Below are 20,576 nucleotides of genomic sequence, written 5' to 3'. Positions count from 1 at the left end.
ATTTAAAAAAAATTACAATAGGGCTTGATATAATTGAATATGAGTGGTGGAGAGAAGTAGGTACAAAAGGAAAGTATAAGAGAGAAGAAAAGGAGAACACCAACAGTTAAAATGTATTTTTTTCTGCATTTAGTTACACAGATTTGAAAGAAACAAAATGAATTCACATACACCTAATAGATTACAATATTGAAGTCTGAAAGCTTATCTTTAGATTTAAATTTGTTGCCATATAAATTTGTTTTGTTGTATTTAGATAATTGAATCTTATTAGGGTATGATAAAGACATGCCCTTCTCTCCCCTTACCAATAGTAGATGCCCCTCAGGGCTCCAACTAGGACTTTGGTTGTTTTTTTTCAATGTTCATAAATATCTCAATTGGATTAATATTAATATAACAAGCTACTGTTTTTTGTTTTAATTAATTTTTTTTTATTGTTTAGAAATGTTTTGTTGGGAAAAATAATTCTTCAAAAAGCTTTAAATTAGGCTTCAAATGGCTAATTTTTATTCGATCACAAGCTCATCTCTCTGATGAAAAATGAATTTTCAACCATGAACTTAATCAGTAATACAAATGTAGGTGTACATTTATTTAAAAAATTATTAAAACATTGTAAATTTAATTGTTACTCATATTTGGAGAATATGTTTATAAAGAAACAGTATAACAGAATGGGAGAAATCGTTTACAAATTCACAAATCAAGGCAATTTTTCAAGGCATTGGGTGCGGGCTTCCAGTTGAGGCGCAGTCACATCGGATGTTTGAGTATGCTTTTTTGTACACCAATGATTGTTGACATTATTGTCTTCCCCTTTTTTAATACCATTATCATTTTTTATTTTATATTATTGTAATTCATTTTTATTTAGCCATGCAATTTTTTATCATGTAAATGTATCGTAATACACCATCAGGATGGGCCATTTGTAAATAATATAATCTTTTTTTTTCATTTCTTTTAATATTTATTTATCATATATATTTAATTTTATACCTAAAAAATTTGAGATAAAAAGGTCAATGTCAATGATGGCATTATAGAACACAGTCTTCGGAACTGCTCCCCTGACACTCTAACTACTTAAGCTTGGGTTCGAATCCCATCTCTGACACTGACCTTTTTATCTCAAATTTCATGGATATAAAATTAAATATATACAATAAATAAATACAAAATAAAAGGAAATAGCTTCTTTCTCAACTTACTCAGTTATATAAGGGCCTTAAGACTTGCTGAAATATGCACTTGACTTATCCAGTTTTGCCCTGAGGGTGCAAAAATCGTTGGGATACTAGTACAAAACTATCCATTTGGGGTATTAATTGAGCAATAACATAATTATCTAATTGTTTTATTTAATTATTAAAAAAGTATATTATGTATTTTAAATTGTTGAAAAAAAATATATACCAATTCAATTCCAAGTGAATACATCAGTCAAAATATACATAAATTACATGAAAAAACAAGCTAGAGAATTTTTTTAAAATTTAACTTCAAATAAATTATATAATAACAATTTTTTTTTCGATGTATATTTTAATAATAATCTTTGCAATAACTAGATTTGCCGAGTATAATGTTTTCTAACGGTAATTTCACATCCAACTGGAAGACGTACAGTTTTCATTTACTCTCAGTTACAAAAGAATATGAACGGGTCAAGCAAGAAGACATTCATTTATTTACAACATATATTTAAAAAAAAAGCTAAAACAATTATTTTAAAGACAATTTTAGTAACAGCAAGGAGAGAATAGAATAAATTTTTCATTTTGTAAAATGCCATAATTGGCGATACAATTTATGTACAGTGTAATACATAAAAAATGTGTGTACAAGTCAAAAGATATTTTAAAAATAAATATATTTACAAAAAAAAAAGAAAATATACTTTGTGCGGCTGTACTGTGAGAGAACCGCTTGAAAACTTACTTAAAACAATAAACTTTTTTTCTACCTATTGTTAAAAAACGCATAATTTAATTAGTCACACAGTGTAAAAAGTCTTAAATAACACACCAATAGTTTTTAAGAATTTAAATAAAAGTTTTTTTATCTTTATTTTTCCACACACCAATATTCTACTTCATATTTACAAAGTACAATGTAGATCAAAGAGTCTAGTTAAAAACAATTTTTTAAACATGGAAAATCAATTAAAACGAAAAGTAATATATTTTTTTAAGTTTTTTAAATTTTTGCTGCGGACAAGATTTCAGCCAAAATTACCTCATTTGGGCGGTAGGCCTTCAGGGCAGCACTAAAGCCTCTGAGCAAAAAGTTGGCATGAGCTTCACAACGACAATGCCTGCCGGACATGTCACATAACGGAGAATTAAAAAATTCCTTTCAGGGTGTTTTGTAACAGAAAGGGATATTCTAAAAGGGGAGCTTTTTCCCGTCGAAGAAGATGAATATCACAGTCCGCTACCATTCTGACTACTTCCCATGAACACAATTTTAAAAGAGATTGTGTTGGGCATATAAATATCCAACTTACAACAATTAGGTACATATACTTTTCTTTCTTTTTTTTTTATAAGCAAAATGTGTTTTTGGTTATTTAAATTTACTTATAAAATTCAGACCCCGATCTCTGAACACTCCCGGGTAGTGAAGCTGGTATCATGTCGAGTAAGTATTGCCTCTGGATGTCTACAGCCTGTCGCTGGAGTTCGGCGATGTTGGCTGCTGCTGCAGCAACGGGTCCTTTGCCACCAGCCGCTTGTGCCATTGCTAGCTGATAAGGGTACAGAAGTGGTGAAAAGGGTAGCATGTGAGCCGGAAGAGGCTGATGCTGAGGGAGGCCTCTGAGGAGCTGTTGATGCAAAGCCGCCGCTGCGTGATGAGGGTTGAATTTGGCCGTGTCTGCCAATTTCGCCAGATGATCTCTGTTGGGAGAAGGTATCCCAGGAGGGGGCTTTGGGGTGGCTGGCTTGACAAGAGGCTGCGGGGGCACTGGTGGTTCCGGTTGAGGGGATCCCTGCGCTAGCCTCTGCTCTATCTCCTGTTCCTGTTGCAAAGCCTTGACAAATGCCGTTTTTAGCCGGTTTGTGTGTTCTGCCTTGAGAGCTTTTTTAACATTTGACGTAACGCACTGTTCACAGATAACCCGTGGCTCTTTGTTTTTAATACTACCTTTCTCCCATTTCCACACAGGTGTGAAATTCGTCGAACACTGCGAACACCTGAAAGGTTCAGGCGGGGGAGGACTGCGATTGTCTTTAGTTATAAAATCGACAACATGCTCTAAACCTACTAAATAAATAAATTCCGTGTTCGAAGGATTCGGGATAAAGTGCATCTCTGGTGGTGGTGGTTTTGGAGGAGGGATTTGAAGCAGTGTCTTCTCGAGTTGCTTTCTAAGAGCCAGTTTTGCAGCTGCTTGCCTTTGTGCAGGGGTTTGGGATTCGTCCATCCTCATTCTGTCCTGATCGACAGGAGTGATGCTCATGTTGAGACCAACCTTGTCGATGTTGCCAGAGAGCTGTTGGGCAACAGGCGGGACGGGGGAATGCCTTGGATCCTTTCTCTCCGGCGGATAACCCATTCCCATGTTCCGACCGCCCAGACTGTTCCTCGGCATGCTGTTGGATTGATGGAGCGAAGGCACAGAGGAAGAATGACTCCGACTAGGGATAGGTGGGGGCACATGGACAGTCGGAGGGCCTCTTGCATCCAACGAAGGCTGTCTCAACAGGTGGTGTACCGACGGCTGGACCGAAGCGGGCGGCTTGCTGCTGGTGCGAGGAGGAGGCACCTGCTTCGTATGAGTGGGAGTGGCGGCCTGCGGCGCCGTACAAGGGGCCACGACTGCGATGTTCTCCTTCATCTGGTGCGACTGCCTCAACTTCTTGAGGAGGACGAGCGTCATCTCCTCGTTCCTCAGTTCGTCCCTCAGCCTCCGGACGACCTTCTTCCTCTCGCAGAGCTCATCGTCGGTGAGTTCCTTGAGCGGGGGCAACGGTGGCATAGGCAGGTCTTCGTCGTCGGTCTCGCAGGCCCCGTTGAAATAGCCGTTCGTCTTGGGCTCGTCATCCGAGACGACGACGATGTCCGGGCTCTCCGCGTAGCTCCTCAGCTCCGTCCTCGGCCTCAGACTCCTCCGCGGCGGCCAACCCATCCCGCTCCGGCTCGGCTCCGCGTTCACCCTCCGACCGCTTCCTATTATCGGATTTTTGGACGCGACCTTCGACGCCTCGTCACGAGATAAATTCATTTCGATAAGATTAAAATAGAACGAGGGCCTTTCACTTTTTTATATATATATTTTTTAACTTCAATAACATTTAAAAACGAAAAAGCTAGACAAAATTAAAAACGCGGCCTCATTTCACCCGTTTGTCACGTTTCTATCGATCCGGAATTATATTTAATTACCGTATATTAATTAGTTCATCCATTTTCACTCGGAGCGTTACTTTTTTAACAAGCTCCTGATTCTGTTTTTAAGGAAAAACCCGTTGTTTTGATAAATTGTTGTTATTTACCTGGTGGGAAACGTGCTTTTTTATAAATATATCCTCATTCGGGTGTCGGAGAGAAGGTCGCGTATCTCTCGCCTTTGATGTGTCTCTCCGTGTGTAATTAGAAGATCGAGTCGGAGTGCACTTATATTAAAGTAAATAAATATACGTTTGACTCATTCCAGTTCAATTATTTCGATTCGGCACAATACCGGGAGCGGATGAAATAGGCTAGCCAACTCGCCGGAACCCGATTCGACTAAGCCCGTTCCACATTTACAATAAAGATAAAATAAAAATAAAAAGGTTAATCCTACTTCGGTATGTATGTTTTTTCGGACTAATTGACTGAAGAGTAAAGGTAAAAGAGAATCGATGCCGCATCCCGATCGAGGAGGGCAAATCGATTGGCGGCCAGCCGAGGACTATCGCGAGTCCCAGGGCGAAGTGGACGTTAATGACTAAAAGGCGACCGAGGAGAGAGGAGCCGTCGCCCGTCACCCGTTCATTGACACCGGTACCCGCCGCCGAGCCGGCAGCTTGCGGCCACAGCTCACTGCCTTTCCAACAACGGATTTGTTATTTACTTATTTTACTAATTTTAAATTTAAATTTACTACTATTTACTTTTACTAACCGGCAACCCGACGAAAAACACAACACTAAGTTTTCGGTGGGTTGAAAACTAGTCGATCTCTATGTATTGTGCTAATGTAATTACATTTAGGTTACAGATTTTAACACATGTCCAAAATATTACATAAACGTACAGTTTATTTTTGTTATAATGTTTAATTATCTATAATATAATGTATGTTGTTGTGTATTTTTTAGAGTTTTACAGCCTTTATTGCACTCTCATGATCTGTATTAAAATAACATCCTTGAGCAGAATTCATCAAGGATTTTAATAAACCTCAGACTACAATAAAGGCTGAAAAAAATACACACATTATATTATAGAAATTACCTGTGTTTACAATGTTTTTTTTTTTTCATTTTTCATTATGGATTAATTATTGCGTAGGTTTTGCAGTCTTAATTAAAGGTTTAGTTTGTACTTTTAGCAACATTTTCGCGTCTTTTGTCCCAAATGAAGTTGTCATATTTATTTTCTGTTTAAATAAATACTGAACTGAATGAAAAGTCAAAATATAAATGGAAAAGATCGAATACTAAATAAAAATTTTTTATGTAGAAATACAAATGGAAAAAGTAGTGTATTAAACGGAAAAAGTAGAATACTAAATGGAAAAGTAGAAATGTAAATGGAAAAGATCGAATATTAAATGAAAAAGTTTTTTTAACGTAGGAATATAAACGGAAAAAGGAGAATATTAGATGGAAAAGTCGGAATGTAAATGGAAACAATCGAATATTAAATGAAAAAGTTGTTTTTTACGAAGAAATATACTTGGAAAAAGAATATTAAACGGAATTAATGGAAAAGTCGACTATTAAATGAAAACGTTTTGTTAATGTCGAAACATAAATGTAAAAAGTAGTATATTAAAGGAAAAAAGTCAAAAATGAAGAATATGAAACGCAAAGAGTAGAATATTAAAAGGAAAAGTAGAAATGTAAATAGAAAAAGTCGAAAATTGAAAGAAAGTATTGTTAATCTCGAAATAAATGGAAAAAGAAGAAGACTTTATTTAATTTTTTTATTTACATTTCGACTTTTCAATTTAATATTCGACTTTTTCCGATTAATATACTACTTTTAACATTTATGTTTGCACATTAAGATTTTCATTTAATATTCAACATTTTCCATTTAGTCTTTTCCATTTAATATTCCTTTTTTTTTCATTTCGACCTTTCCATTTAATATTCTACTTTTAACATTTATATTTCGACATTAACAAGACTACATTTTCCTTTTAATATTTGACTTCTTCAGTGTAATATTCGACTTTTTCCATTTACATTTCGACTTTTCCGTTAAGTATTCAACATTTTCCATTTTAATTTCGTCATTTCCATTTAATATTCCTAATTAGAAACACAACTTGTTTGAATTTATGTAAATACGATTTTTAAAAAATTGTAATATTTATAGACCAAAATCAATTTCTTAATTTGTAAAATCTTTTGGAAAAAGCCTTTTTTTCGTGCCATTAGTAAAAATCTGGTTTTTCAAAAGGTATTTTCTATCTCCAATGCTATATTTGATGTAACAAATAACGGTGATCACGTTATCGGTCTTTTTCTGGATATCTCAAAAGCCGTTGATTGCATTGACAATAAGGTTTTAATAACGAAAATGCAGAAATATGGTTTGAGAGGCATACAATTGAAATTTTTTTAAACGTATTACATATAGTTAAACAAGTTGTTAAAAAATTATGTTCTTATAAGTTGTTTTATTTTCAATATGGAATTATTAAGACTAATCAGTCTTATTCAAATTTGTCCGTTATTTTCAGACGAAATTTTTCCTTTTTTTAAATTAATAACGTATAAAACCTAATGTTACTTCAATGTACATTTAACACATTACGTGTTACTTAATGTTGCTAAATAAAGTTTTTGCTTTATTACAAATTTAAAAAAAAAAATTGTCTAACATTAACCATCAAAACGCAAGGACCAGTTTCCACGCAGGGACCGGTTCTGATTTCATTTATGGTCTTTAAAATCAAAACCTTTTTGTTTTGCAGAAGATGCAGCACTTGTAAATACACAAAAAGAATTAACAGATATTGTAATTCACTAGTTTTCGTGGTCCACTTGACCAAATAATATCTTTCAATTAATTAATCAGTATTTAAGGTATTGGTTGAGATAAAAAAGTCAGTGTCACAAGCGGGATTCGAACCCACGACCTTCGGCAAATACGCCGCTGCTCTACCACTTGAGCTATCTTGTCTTCGATCCACTCGGACACCAAGGCCGAAGGTCGTGGGTTCGAATCCCGCTTGTGACACTGACTTTTTTATCTCAACCAATACCTTAAATACAGATTAATTAATTGAAAGAAATTGTAATTGTGATGTAATAAAATTCGTTTACAAAAATGTAAAAACCTTGGAATAATTTCTGAAACAAATGTGTAATTCAATAAAAATTGAATTGTCAAAAAAATCAACTCCAATCCTCCTCTTGGCCAATTGTAAATGCTTTCTATTATATTCTATGTACAGATAATTCTCTTATCCTCAAACGAAAAGGCGTTATTTTTATTTCCAATACCGTTTGTCCTTCTGAAGACATCTGCCACATGCCACGTGGCGACGATGTCCCCAAAATCACAGGGGATTTACTTTCTCTCTATTTTCTACTTTGCGGTCCTTTCGATGTCCTTCGACGGTCTCGGAAAAGTAAAATCGACCTTCCAATCGTCGTTGGCCATTTTCATAATATAATTTGCCATAATTTTGACAGTAAAGCGCAAAAAGGTCTTTTCTCACTTAAAATATACTTTTGTCATGTAGAATAATAAAAAGTCCACATATCGTAGGTAACCAAACCGACAAACATAAAATAAATTTAATTTTATATAAGGATTTCAACAAAGGATCGTCGTAACGCTGTTACAAGTCGACTGCCCACCAAATAAAAATACAATTTCCCAAATTTCCTCTGTACGCACAATGAGACTGTCGGAAAGGACTTTTTCGTCTCTTATACATACAATCCCAAGGTTAATTGATGTTTCGATTATTGTACAAATACAATTTAGTCAGTATTTGCACAATGATATTTAATAAAGCGAAATGAAATACCTTCCCTCTTTGTTTGCCTCCAAAGATATAATCTTACAGAAGAGAATTTCGAATAGTATCTTTTCCTCCTTTTTGATGTCAATATTGGTCAAATTGACGATAGCTGTACCTAATCATACCTTGTTCATTAGTTGTAACTAAAAGCATCAAAAGAAATTTAAATTTTTAGGATTTATTTATTGAATAAAGTAAATAGGGCCTGCGAACTACATGAGTCCCTATCATGCTTTTATTTTTTTTTCATCTTTCTCGCATTTTAAACCGACTATTTTTTTTTACTCTTTCTCCTGCCAAGTTATGATATATTATGTAATTAACTCTGTTTTCTTTTTCCTATTGCTAGCCTCTTTGTACCGCAGGGCCTCGCCAATTGTGGATAAAATAACACAAACAGCAAGAACATTATTGTTTTGTACATTTCATTATATTTTATGAGGTTATATTTTATGGCTTATGAAATACTCCAAAGCACAAATTTCTATTATTATTATTATTATTAATTTTTAAGGGCGTTTTAACGCCTAAGGTCATTTCACGTCCTAACTGATACATTTAAAACTAATATCTTAAGTTAGCTATACCCATTCTAAGTGCTATAAAGCTCTGATGTCAAAATTTGTCATCCAAAGCTTTAATTATTCCATTTTTGGAAGACGAAATGTATGCAAAAAAACTTTAAATAAATTAATAAATAAATATCAAAGAATCCATATCTGAAAATTCACTTTTCTCGAAATTTTTTGTTTACGTCTTGAAACATTTAGTTTATTGAAACCGTTCTAATATATTTTGTACATTTTTTAAATTTTCGATAATTTCGTTGTTTATTTATTACGAATATGGGCTAAAATATGTAAATCAAGGCGAAATATGTAATTATAAGTTAAAATCTTTTAAATATTTACAAATGTACAAATTCACACATAATCTAATCTATCCTGTTGCCATCCAAAGCTTTAATTATTCCTTTTTTTTTGGAATGCCAAATTTATGCAGAAAATAACTTTTAAATAAATAAATATGTGTGGTGATTAGTGACCGTTAATCGATATTTATTTAGAAATCTAGAAAATAGAAATTGATTGAATATATAAAAAATATATATTTTGCATTGTATAAATTCACTTTTTTCCACATCCTACATGTATTTGTTAAATGTAAACAATGTTTGTAAATCCCAGGCCCTGAAGATGATCTCAATAAAGATCGAAACGTTGGCACGATAAAGAAAATGTTTTTCTGAAACCTACTTCACACCAGACCGCATCTCACGATTTCTAAATAAAAATAAATATGAACGGATCCATATTTGAAAATTTACTCGAATTTTTTGATTTACGTCTTGAAATATTTAGTTCATTGAAATCCTTCTTACATATTTTGTACATTTATGTAAAATAATGCAAAATTGTAATTATAAGTTAAAATTTACAAATCTATTATTCCTGTTTTTAGAAGACCAATTGTATGCAAAAAAACTTTAAAATAAATAAATTTCAAAGAATCCATATCTGAAAATTCACTTTTCTTGAAATTTTTTGTTTATGTCTTGAAATATTTAGTACAATGAAGACCTTCTTACATTTTTCGTACGTTTTCAATAATTTTGTTGTTCATTTTTATTAAATATGGGCCAAAATATGTCAAATAAGATAAAATATGTAATTATATGTAATAAAGTCTTTTAAATATTTATAAATTTGCAAAATGTTTATTTGCTTTTAATAACATAAAACATGAGATAGAAAGTTTCAAAAACGGTGTAGTAAACCAGAGAAAAAAGTGAATATATATAAATCCGGTCCCTATAATATTATATGATTTTTGAAAATTGGATTTACTCCGTAAAACATATTATTATTATTTATTTTTGTGGGTATTGGAACTGAAAGTCGGATTCGTGTGACGTCCCCGATGTTAGTGAAAGGGCTGCTCCACGACTTCAGTCAGCGGCTAGCCTTCCGCTCTCCGGGCCATTCAATTCTTGTGAAACGAGGCCTCAGCCCGTTCTTCCGTTATTTCGCTTCCTCGGCGGGGCCGCCGGCGTGCGGAAGGGGGCCGAAAATCCAAGGTTGCGACCCGGCTTTCGACACCTCGTTGGAAAGCCCGAGACGAGCCGGTCCCGAATCCGACCCTCTTCGCATCGGTGGCCGGACCTTCTCCACCCGCCGCCGGCCGCCCGCCCCCCATTCGAGGTTAGCAGGTGTGAAAACAACAAAAGGACGGATGCGTGCCCCGCTCCACACTCGAGGGGGGAGGTGGCTGGCTGGGCGATGCCGCATCCCCGCCGAGTCGCTGGGAAAAAAATATATTAATCAATACACCAGATACACATCTGTCATGCTCCCTCTTCCTACATACACTTAACAATTAATTAATTAAAATTGTTTAATGAAAATTAAATAAATAAACATCCCCGTAATCTGAGAAAAAGGATTTTTATTTGTTTTGGAAGATTCCATTCCAACAGTATTGATTGTATCAACTGAAACGAAAAACTCAAATATAAATTTTCCCCCACTCTGTCATCTGTACAATTGTAAATATCTTTGTGATCTAGCTGTCGCTGCTCCATTATTTAATATAGGATTGTATTTCAAGTAATCAGCCATATTATTATTTATATAATTAATTAAATTATTAATTTATAGCAATATATCGTTTATTTTAAATTAAAATATTATTATTTTGATTTTCTTTTTAACTTCTTGTAACAATCTCAACATAGCCATTCAAAAATTTGAAAACCAAAAGATTAAAGTTGATAGTCATTTTTTTCCATATAATTTTTATGGAATGTTTAATTTTTGTTATTTCTAAGGATTTTTTAAAAGTTCTTTTAATAATTAAGCATTAAGTTGTTCTAAATTATAAATAAATACAAAACATTAAATAAAATATAGATTGTTTTAATTTAATTAGATCAAATAATAATACATATTTCTTTTTCATTTTTACGTAACAATGTTTAAGTAAAACTTGAAAATATGGACTATGTTATTATTATTTTTTTTATTGAAATATTCCTTTCTTAGTTTTTGTTGTCCTTCCTTTTAAAGTTTTCCTTCCTTTTTATGAATGTTTAATTTTCAATTTTTTTTGTAAAAAAAAGAACAGATTTTTTGTTATTTTTATACCTTCTTTTGTCAATTCAAAGAATTTTTCAAATGCACCACTTTTGTGCATACTATGCCATAATCATGTATTTTATTTCAGGAAATAATTGTACTAAATTATAAATAAATGCAAAAAATAAAAAAAGACGATTAATAATTTAACTAGTTTAAATAATATTTTCATTTTTATATAATAATTTAAAATTAAATCCTGAAATATGGATTGTTTTTTAATTTAAAATTTCTTTTTTTTCGTTTTGTTGTCCACCCTTTTTTCCTTTTTATGGATGTATAATTTTTTTTTTTTGTAAAAAAAACCGCAAATTTTTATTATTTTTAGACCTTTTTTTTCATTTTCAAGAATTGTTCAAATGTACAATGATTCGGCTTACTGTGCCTTAATCATGCACTTTTATTTGAAGAACTTATTGTATTAAATTATAAATAAATGCAAAAAAAAAAAAGGTCTTAATAATTTAATTAGTTTAAATAATAATTTTTAATTTCATTTTTACATATAATTATAAAGGGGGGGCACAACGGTTTAGGCTTTGACACGGCGCTCATCGCTATAAGGTAAAGGTCCCGAGTTCAAATCCAGCGGCTCCGCATTCGAACCCGATGTACTTACAATTACAAATGTTTTTTATTTTATTTTTTTTATACAATTGGACCAAATTGCCTGGTGCAAAAGAAAACTATATAAATTTATATAACAAATCAAACTATAGGCACCCTTGAGGTAGCCTGTTTAAGGGCTGCCGGCAATTGAAAGGTAAAATGTAAAAAAGAAGGCCCTGGGGCGAGGGTGCATGCCCGTCACGCACTAGACGAGAGAGAGAGAGAACAGTGTTGTTTTATTTTGTCCTGGATGTTTGCAACTCGTTTGTTTGCCTACCCAAGTGTGTACCGTTCGGGCTGTGAAACAAATTCTGTCTTCCGTCTACTCTGAGGGAAAAAAGGTCGAAATGAGGAAAGACGAGATTAATTAGACTCGGAGAAGAGTTTTCGAAAAGAGGATAATAATTCGAAACGGGTCGTTTGTAGTATTATGGGTGATGAGGGCTCGATAATCCCGAGCGGTCTCAGGAGGAAAGCGTCCCTTAACGTCTCATTTTCCGTTAAAAAAGAGAAGGACAAGACACATCTCAAGGTACAGTAACAATACCCATAAAAAAGTGAAAGTTTTAAACGAATTCGGTCTTGTTGAAACACTACAGTTTTCTCTGTACTGTTCCAGGTCGCGAAAATACTGCAAAAACCGGAAGACCAAAGGACAGACGAGGAGAAGGAATTGTTGTCGAAATGCTCGGATATCGTCAAGCTCGTGAATCTCAAGTGAGTCGGAGTTTAACGTAAAATTTGGGCCACGACCAATCGACGTCGGTGATGTTTTTCCAGGTTGGAAAAGCGCAAAAAGCTGCAGGCGAGGGCGGAAGAGTTCGAAGACGGCGAATCCGTCCTCAAGGAGAAGTGTCGAAAGCTCGCCGAGGCGATACAGAAGTCTCAGCATCTGGTCGTTTACAGCGGGGCCGGGGTCAGCACGGCGGCCAGTATACCAGACTACAGGGGCAGCAACGGCATTTGGACCAGGCTACAGCAGGGGAAAGACATCGGGTCAGTCACTGTACAGTTTAAATTTGTTGTTTTTATTTTAAGGTCGTTGACCCTCTCCCGCCTTCGGGGGACGTTAAAATCGTCCCTACATACCTTTCATTACTAACCAATCCAAAATTTACAGATACAGTTATTATTTAAAAAAATTATAATTTGACATTAGCTTATCGTGTTTTGTCACAAACAGCAAGCCTCTTTTATTACATAGACTTTCCCAATTTTGCTTTGAGGGTGCAGAAATTAACTAGACTAAGGTGCCTTTCACAACAAATTGACAGGGGTCAGGTGACAATAAAAAACCAGATAACATGTCTCTTTGCCAATTCTATTAAGTCCTGTGATAAATCAGTCATTTTTTACTTTAACCATTTCTTCTGAGCCTTTATATAACCTGCAGACTACAGTGTTTTGAGATGTACATTTCACTGCGTAGTACCATATCACTATTAAAAGCCTAAATTTCTTCCTACTATCGTTTGTTCAATTGGAACATTCTTCAATTTAAAACCTAATTAGATTCTTAGATTGGAAGATTTTTCCATGTGTCCTTCAGGTTGATGAACCTACAGTTTGAGCAATACGGATCATTTTGCTCTGCCTGTCTTCTCTGGTTTGGTCTATCGGATGCATTTTGGCATTTCGCCATCTTCATTGCTGGAGAGGCAAAATGTGTACGACAAACCAAATCAGTGAGAGTAGGCAAACGAAAATAATTGGTAATAATCAAACTACAGGTATTTAAGATTTCTTGTTCCCAGGGAGAGATTCTATTTATTAATTATTATTTTTACTTTTTCTTGTATGTACTACACTTTGTACAATGTACTATGAAGTGTATTGTGTTAGGATAGTCATTCTGGAATATTTTTTTTTGTCTATCCAGGAACCATGATTTGTCAGTAGCTGAGCCGACATTAGCCCACATGGCATTATTTGCTATGTTCCGGAGGGGGCTTCTCAAGTATGTCGTGTCACAGAACTGTGATGGGCTCCATCTAAGGAGTGGCCTGCCCAGGAGAGTGCTCTCCGAGGTCCATGGAAATATGAACCTTGAAGTGTGCAATGACTGCAACATACAGGTGTGGAGGTCATTCGACGTGACCCAGCATACGGCTCGGTATGCCCACCACACAGCCCGTAGGTGTTCCCAGTGCTGCCAGCCATTGAAGGATACAATTGTCCATTTTGGGGAACGGGGCAGCCTGGCGTGGCCTATCAATTGGTCTGGTGCTTGTCAAGCGGCGAAGCAAGCGGACATGATACTCTGTATTGGTTCAAGCCTTAAAGTATTAAAGAAATACCCTTGGTTATGGGGTATGGATAAACCTGTTAAAAAACGTCCACAACTCTACATTGTAAATCTCCAGTGGACTCCTAAAGATGACCAAGCTTCTCTAAAAATAAATGGTAAATATAATGTTAATTTATTTGTACATAATCTGTCAGTAGTGAGTGTACAACTCACTGTTTTCATTTCTAGATCAATTAAAAAAATTATAATTTTAATTTTGTCTTTCTTTTTAAAGGTAAATGTGATGACGTGATGCGTATCACAATGGAGTATTTAGGTATACCCGTCCCAAAGTACGATCGGAAACTGGATCCAATATTCACACATGCAACACTCCTTCACGAGCTGGAGGAACATACCACATCGACCCAAATGCTAGTCAGTCCAGAGGTAAAGTCTGAGCCAACTGATGAGAATATGCAGTTCGAGCCGATAAATGAGAACAAAATTGAGAAGATCGTATCCGACATTAAGAAAGAAAAAGATATTTGGCGCCCGTTCAGCAATGAAATTACAATAGTTCCAAACGGGGAATGTAAAACGGAACCGGAATTGGAGGTCCCTAGCCAATCAATGGAGGTATCCGAAGGTTTTTCAGTTCAGGTTGATATATTCGATAAAGTCTATCAGGAAATAGCGAAAAAGATTTTAAAGGAGACAAATGTTGAATATTACAACAAGATTTACGAAGAACCACTCGATTTGACAAAACCCAAAACCGAGTGTGATTTTTGCATGGACGTTTACGGTGCCCCAATCTGTCTCTTTTACTTGAAAAGAGAAACAAAACTCCCGCCTAGTGGCCCTGTCTGCTACTGTTGCGATTCTGATGATGACAATACTGAACCGACATCTAGCACAGAGCCTGGGAAAAAAGTTCCTACTAACCCTGGATGGTTTGGAAAAGGTTATAAGAAAAAAATCAAAAAGAAAAGGTAGCAAGTTGAGGGCGTTCGTTAAATTTCGGTTCCTTCCATTTGATTTTTTTTTTTTTTTTTAATTCCTTTTTATACAAATTTCAGGGTTGTTGCTCCAGTTCATTTAATAATACATATAATTTAACTAAATTAAGTCTAATTTTTATATCAGATGAAACATTAACTATTCTAAATTTTATGCTTAAATTACATATTTTTAATATTTAATTAAGGAGCTTAATAGTAACGAGTGAAAAAAAAAGATTTATTAAGACGTATCACTGTATTCATAAACTCGATTCTCTAAAAATTTTAATTGTTGATGAAATTTAACGTGTACTTTGATGTGAAACATCTTTTTTAACAGTATTAATTGATTAAAAATTAAATTTATTACTCAGGTATTTGATAAAAAATTGACCTTTGAGCGTAAAGAAGGGACAAAAATGGAAAAAAGTTTAAAGTATTAAACAACAAATTTTGTGATGTCTTGAATATCTAATGTAAACTTCAAGGAATAAAGCATTCAAAAAGTGCATATTCCATTTGTTTATCTGAATATTTGCATGAATCAACGAAACAATGAAGTAAACAATTTGAAAAAGTATAATGTTTAATCTAATAGAATAGCAACTTATCTTTTTTTTAGATGAAATTTCCCCCTCCCCTTGATATTTGTTTTCATTAAGACTTTGTACAGTATTGATACTGTTTTTGGCTTCAGTTGTAATAATTATTATCTTTATTATTATTATAGCTCAATAATGATAATGTTAGAGATGTTTTTGTTTTGTTTGGATAAACAGAAAGAATATTTATTACTTTTTGAAACTTTGACAAAAAAAAAAACTGTTTGTTGTTGTGATATGCACATTTTCCACAATCACTTATTAAAATGTGCCACTTGCAATTTTTATGTGTGTTAATCTAAAAAAAAAAATCCAACTTTGTTCCTCTTTTTTCAAAGGAAAAAAATATTTTTCATCCGTTATTAACTTATAATTTATGTTTCTTAGGGTTTAAGGATTGTTTGTGATTTGGAATGATTTTGTAAGCTCAATTTCAATATAAGTAAATTAGATTTTAGATGAAGGAAAGGTTGGCATTTTATTAAAAAGAAAGGTTGTTGCTTTTTTTTTTCTGTGATATTCTTTTGTAATTTTCATATTTGAAATTCCAGGAAAATACGGGAGCATTCATGCTGGTCATAAATCCCCAAGTTTATGTTTATTTCCCGATTTTGTTTTATGTCTGATTACCCTGTTTAAATCAACAGTCTCGTTTTAGGTAATTTTCTACTGAATAATTTTAAAAGTCAATTGATTTTGGATTAGAAAAGAAATTTTTGTTGAGATTTTTATAGCAAATGGAATTGCCTTCTTTTTCTTCAGAGATGCATTTCTTAATGGACTTAGTCCTTTGATGTCCCCATAGTTCATATTGTCGCTCATGTGATATTGAAAGTTTTTTTATTATGAACAGAAAGTATACTTATTAAAATTCTATTGTGATAACAAAAATAAAGATATCACATGAAACACCCGTAATCTCTGTAATGTAGAGTGTGTAGTCATTTATTATATCTATCTTATCTAATTGAAAATATAAACTTAAAATAACTGAGATGTGTGTTGTATTATAATGACGTGTCGACTCTGTGAAAAAGAAAATTTGTTATATTAGATGAGCTTTAATTTTTTGTTTTAAAATATTTTTCTATTGATCTCATTTGGCAATTTATTTCAGCTCTATTTAAAAAAACAACTAATGATTGCCAAACAAACGATTGGACTGAATTTTATTTTGAATGTGAAAAAAAAATCAGGTTACTTTTTATGTTGTTTTTTCAAGTGTTGTATTTTCTTCATCGTATCTTTAAAATATAGTGAATGTTTTAATTAAATATACTGTGCAATAATTTACAAATGAAGTTGTTTGGTCCTATTGTAAAATTTTTTTGATAACAACTAGACAAAATTTATATTTTGTATGTTAAATCGGTTTCTTTTTTGCCTGATTCAAGGTCATATATAAAACTAATGAAATAGAAATAAAAACTGCCACCTGGAAGTTAATATTAGCATTTAAAGGTATTTAATCGATAGTACAAAATATAAAAATGTGACTTATTTGTTTACAAGAAAAAAAGTATGAAATAAAATTATTACTTCAGACTTGTCTGTTTTATTGAGAAACAAACCACTCCCATTTGTTAAACAAGCTATTATGCAAATCAAAAATGTTTGACATACTTAATATTATGAAAAACAAAACGTAAGTCAATATTAATAAATATATCGTGTCCATGTGAAAATTAAGACTTACGTATTCTGTGTAATATAAATAATTTATGTATAATCTGTACGTAGAAAAGTACATCGTATTTTCTATGCGATCACCCTGCTTTTACTCTATAAAAGTCTCATGGATTAGGGTTGTGGTCAATTGATTGTGACAGTAGCCCTAATCCATGAGACATAAAAATATGTGTTGCAAATATATTTGTTACAAATTTTCTCCCATCGTACACTATGGCCACCACTGCTCCTGGAACCCACACTGGCACTCAATATGATGAAAGGACTCTTTAAATGGAGTCTTTTAAGGATTTTGTACATCACAGGAAGAAGGCTGATGGGTCTGTAGAGGAGGGTATGTAGTGTTTTTTTTTGGAGGGAGGGGGGAGATTGATGCAGAAGACAATTCTTTCTTTCACTGCGACCTAAACAGGTTTATTGTGGAACTCCTACAACTTTATAACATGGAAAGTGTGCTCATTTTAAAACTGAGCACTTTCCTTGGTGCCTTTTCATGGATCTCCTTGGGTATGAAAAATGTCCTGGTGAAGGGGCTGTACCGTAAACAGGCCAACGCTTTACATTTGCAAAGGATATGTGCCGATCACAGATGCCTTCTGACAGAGCTGGCATGTTGACAGCCTTGCCCATCTTTCTAAGGTGATAGTTTAAAGAAGATGGCCGGTATAGAGGTATACAATACTCCTCAAATCCTGCCAGGAGAGAGTGAGTGAGAGAGAGAGAGAGAGAGAGAGAGAGAGAGAGAGAGAGAGAGAGAGAGAGAAAAAGAGGAGTTATTTCGTTTTACTTTTTTGAGAGATTTACAAATCATCTCTTAGCGTGCCTCATACCTAGAGTGTTTGCCCAAGGTTTGAGTTTTTCTTGCTCAATCCACCTTTCCAGTTCCAACATAAGTACTCACCCCCGAGTACATAGTTGAGGTTCTGGACCCATGGGTGAGAGGGTTGCCCCTTTTTTTGGCTAATTGGTCAGCCTGTTCATTTCCTTCTATGCCTTCATATCCAGGAACGTGCTTTAAGTTAATTTCGTTTTCTTAGCCCAGAATCATTTGGCAATTTAGGCACTCCCAGACAAGTTTGGAGTTGAAAGCATACACATTTAGTGCCTTTATGACTGCCTGACTGTCTGAGAGAATGTTTATCTAGGCATTTTTCAAATGTTTCTTTATTAACACGCTCAGAGTTGTATTGCCAGGTCCTCAGCTTGGGAAATTGTTGGGGTTAGTCCAAGGGGTTTTGCTAGGGTGAAGTTTGGCCCTTTTACCCCTACGCCTACTCCTTCCTTGTTTCATCTGTGTACCATATTTGGACCCTACCTTGAAACTTGGGGGCCACCTATCTTCCAAATGTCTCTATTGTTCACTTCGATTCACTAGTCTTCTAATGGACTTATTAACTTTGCAGATAGGAGCTTACAATGAGGTTAGAGTGACAGGATAGCCATGCCATCAAACGTGGAGATGATTGTGCTTGGGGAATGTTAGCATTGTAATAAGGATCAAGGGGACTATATATTTTACCGTAATGTAAGAAGAAAGGAATGTTCCTTACAGTTATGGCAATACTGGTCTGTCAAGTAGGATTGGGGGATAAGGTAAAAGGTACATTACACTGAGATTTGTTATATTATTAAACTTATAATATTATAAACATTATAAGTTTTGGAAGGGAAAAACTATTGCACGATAGGTAGATGTTAAAAAATGTTAATATCAGCCTGTATAATGGGTGAACACATGACAACCAGTCAGTCACAACTAGTAAGTTGTTGGTAATAAATATACAATGCAATATGTAATAAACTAATTTTATTTTTAAGTATAACTATATTTATTTCTTCATAATCTAAAAGTAGAGAGAATGTGAAGAATGTTGGGGTCTGGGTTGGCACAGACAACCATTAAATATTATTTCAGCCTGAGTGTAAATGTGCCAGTTAATGTCAGTGTTTTTTTTCTCGTGTCTGTCCTTTTTGTATGCATTTAGATTAAGGGTTTTTTAATTTTAAAATACAATGGATTTTTGTTGCTGTACAAAGTTATTTAAATTTTGAGAGTTTTTGAAGGTCAACCTGCATTTTGGTTTCCGATCAAAGAATGCCAGTTCAACAAACATAGGAAATGGACATGTATGTAAAAACAACTCACAGACCTACCACTGAAGATTGCCAAGTGTGATGTAATGAAGATTACATTTCTCGCGTTTTTAACTAAATTCTTTTGCTGTTTCTCCAGTGGGGTTACGATATTTTATGGTACGACGGTAACCAAATCTCCCTTTTTTTTGTACTACTGCTAACCTCTCTATACCTCAGGGCCTCGTCAGTTGTTGATAAAATAAACAAAAATCAAACACAATACACAGAAACAAGATAAAAACATGATAGTCTGGTAAGTGTTCACATTAACCAAGGGTACTCGATATCCCTCGTGGTTATGCCCTTCCATTCACACTAATAAATTACATTCACACTACCCCAGAGTACTCGGTATTCCTTGGGGTTATTGTGGATTTTGCAGGTGTTAATGGGAGTTTTTACATACAGTATATGAGGCAAATGAAACCAGCAGCTTTTTGGGTCCATGGGTGAAAAGAATCTGCTGGTGTCATGAGTAAGTTTTGGGTTTTCTATATACATCTATTTCGATTAGGTTGTTTATTATGGACAGTTTTCAGTTTAAATAAACATATCTATTTATTTTCAATGTAAAATTTATATTAGTGCGTAAATAATTAATTAGTTGGAGGAATTCTTTTAAATCGTCTAGTGTTCCCGACTACATACATAAAATATCGACCTATCCTCCCAGTATTTTAGAAACTACAATTCGTCAAATAGAATATTTTAAAAGAAAAAATGTAAGAAAAAGTTTTATATAATCAGTTAATTTTGAAAAGGAGGGAGGGCAGTTAGTTGAATAAAAAACGCATCTGACTGGCAGGAATAGGCGGACTACGATAGTTATGTATGACGATTTTCGAAAAAACATCATATTATCAAAACACTATTAATCTAATTAGTAATAAATCTAATAAATTAATCAAAAAATGTTTTTGAAGTTGATTTTAACGCTTTAAAACACAAACCATAATTTGCCTTGTTAATTTATAA

The 20,576-nt window shown here is 33.9% G+C and overlaps 2 protein-coding genes across 2 annotated transcripts; one reads left to right on the top strand and one right to left on the bottom strand.

The window, feature by feature from the left end:
* Positions 1 to 1,771: 1,771 nt before the first annotated feature.
* Positions 1,772 to 4,891, bottom strand: LOC106672851 (transcriptional repressor p66-beta). The gene has a single exon (XM_014404636.2). The coding sequence runs from the start codon at positions 4,229 to 4,231 to the stop codon at positions 2,582 to 2,584; it is 1,650 nt and encodes a 549-aa protein (XP_014260122.1). The 5' UTR covers positions 4,232 to 4,891; the 3' UTR covers positions 1,772 to 2,581.
* Positions 4,892 to 12,108: 7,217 nt separating this feature from the next.
* LOC106664597 (NAD-dependent protein deacetylase sirtuin-7) lies at positions 12,109 to 17,014 on the top strand. Its single transcript, XM_014390477.2, has 5 exons — positions 12,109 to 12,475; positions 12,563 to 12,660; positions 12,724 to 12,939; positions 13,823 to 14,346; positions 14,466 to 17,014. Exons 1-5 carry the CDS (start codon positions 12,374 to 12,376, stop codon positions 15,167 to 15,169), a joined length of 1,644 nt encoding a protein of 547 aa, XP_014245963.1. The 5' UTR covers positions 12,109 to 12,373; the 3' UTR covers positions 15,170 to 17,014.
* Positions 17,015 to 20,576: the final 3,562 nt, after the last annotated feature.

The sequence above is a fragment of the Cimex lectularius genome, unplaced genomic scaffold (genome assembly GCF_000648675.2).
Source record: "Cimex lectularius strain Harlan isolate CLEC.00 unplaced genomic scaffold, Clec_2.1 scaffold1, whole genome shotgun sequence".
Classification (NCBI taxonomy): domain Eukaryota; kingdom Metazoa; phylum Arthropoda; class Insecta; order Hemiptera; family Cimicidae; genus Cimex; species Cimex lectularius.
This window is presented reverse-complemented; position numbering and strand designations above follow the sequence as displayed.

Coding starts and splice junctions, on each gene's coding strand:
- LOC106664597 (XM_014390477.2), top strand. CDS start 12,374: ATGGGTGATGAGGGCTCGATAATCCCGAGCGGTCTCAGGAGGAAAGCG. Junction 12,476..12,562: donor AGGACAAGACACATCTCAAG/GTACAGTAACAA, acceptor GTACTGTTCCAG/GTCGCGAAAATACTGCAAAA. Junction 12,661..12,723: donor GTCAAGCTCGTGAATCTCAA/GTGAGTCGGAGT, acceptor ATGTTTTTCCAG/GTTGGAAAAGCGCAAAAAGC.
- LOC106672851 (XM_014404636.2), bottom strand. CDS start 4,231: ATGAATTTATCTCGTGACGAGGCGTCGAAGGTCGCGTCCAAAAATCCG.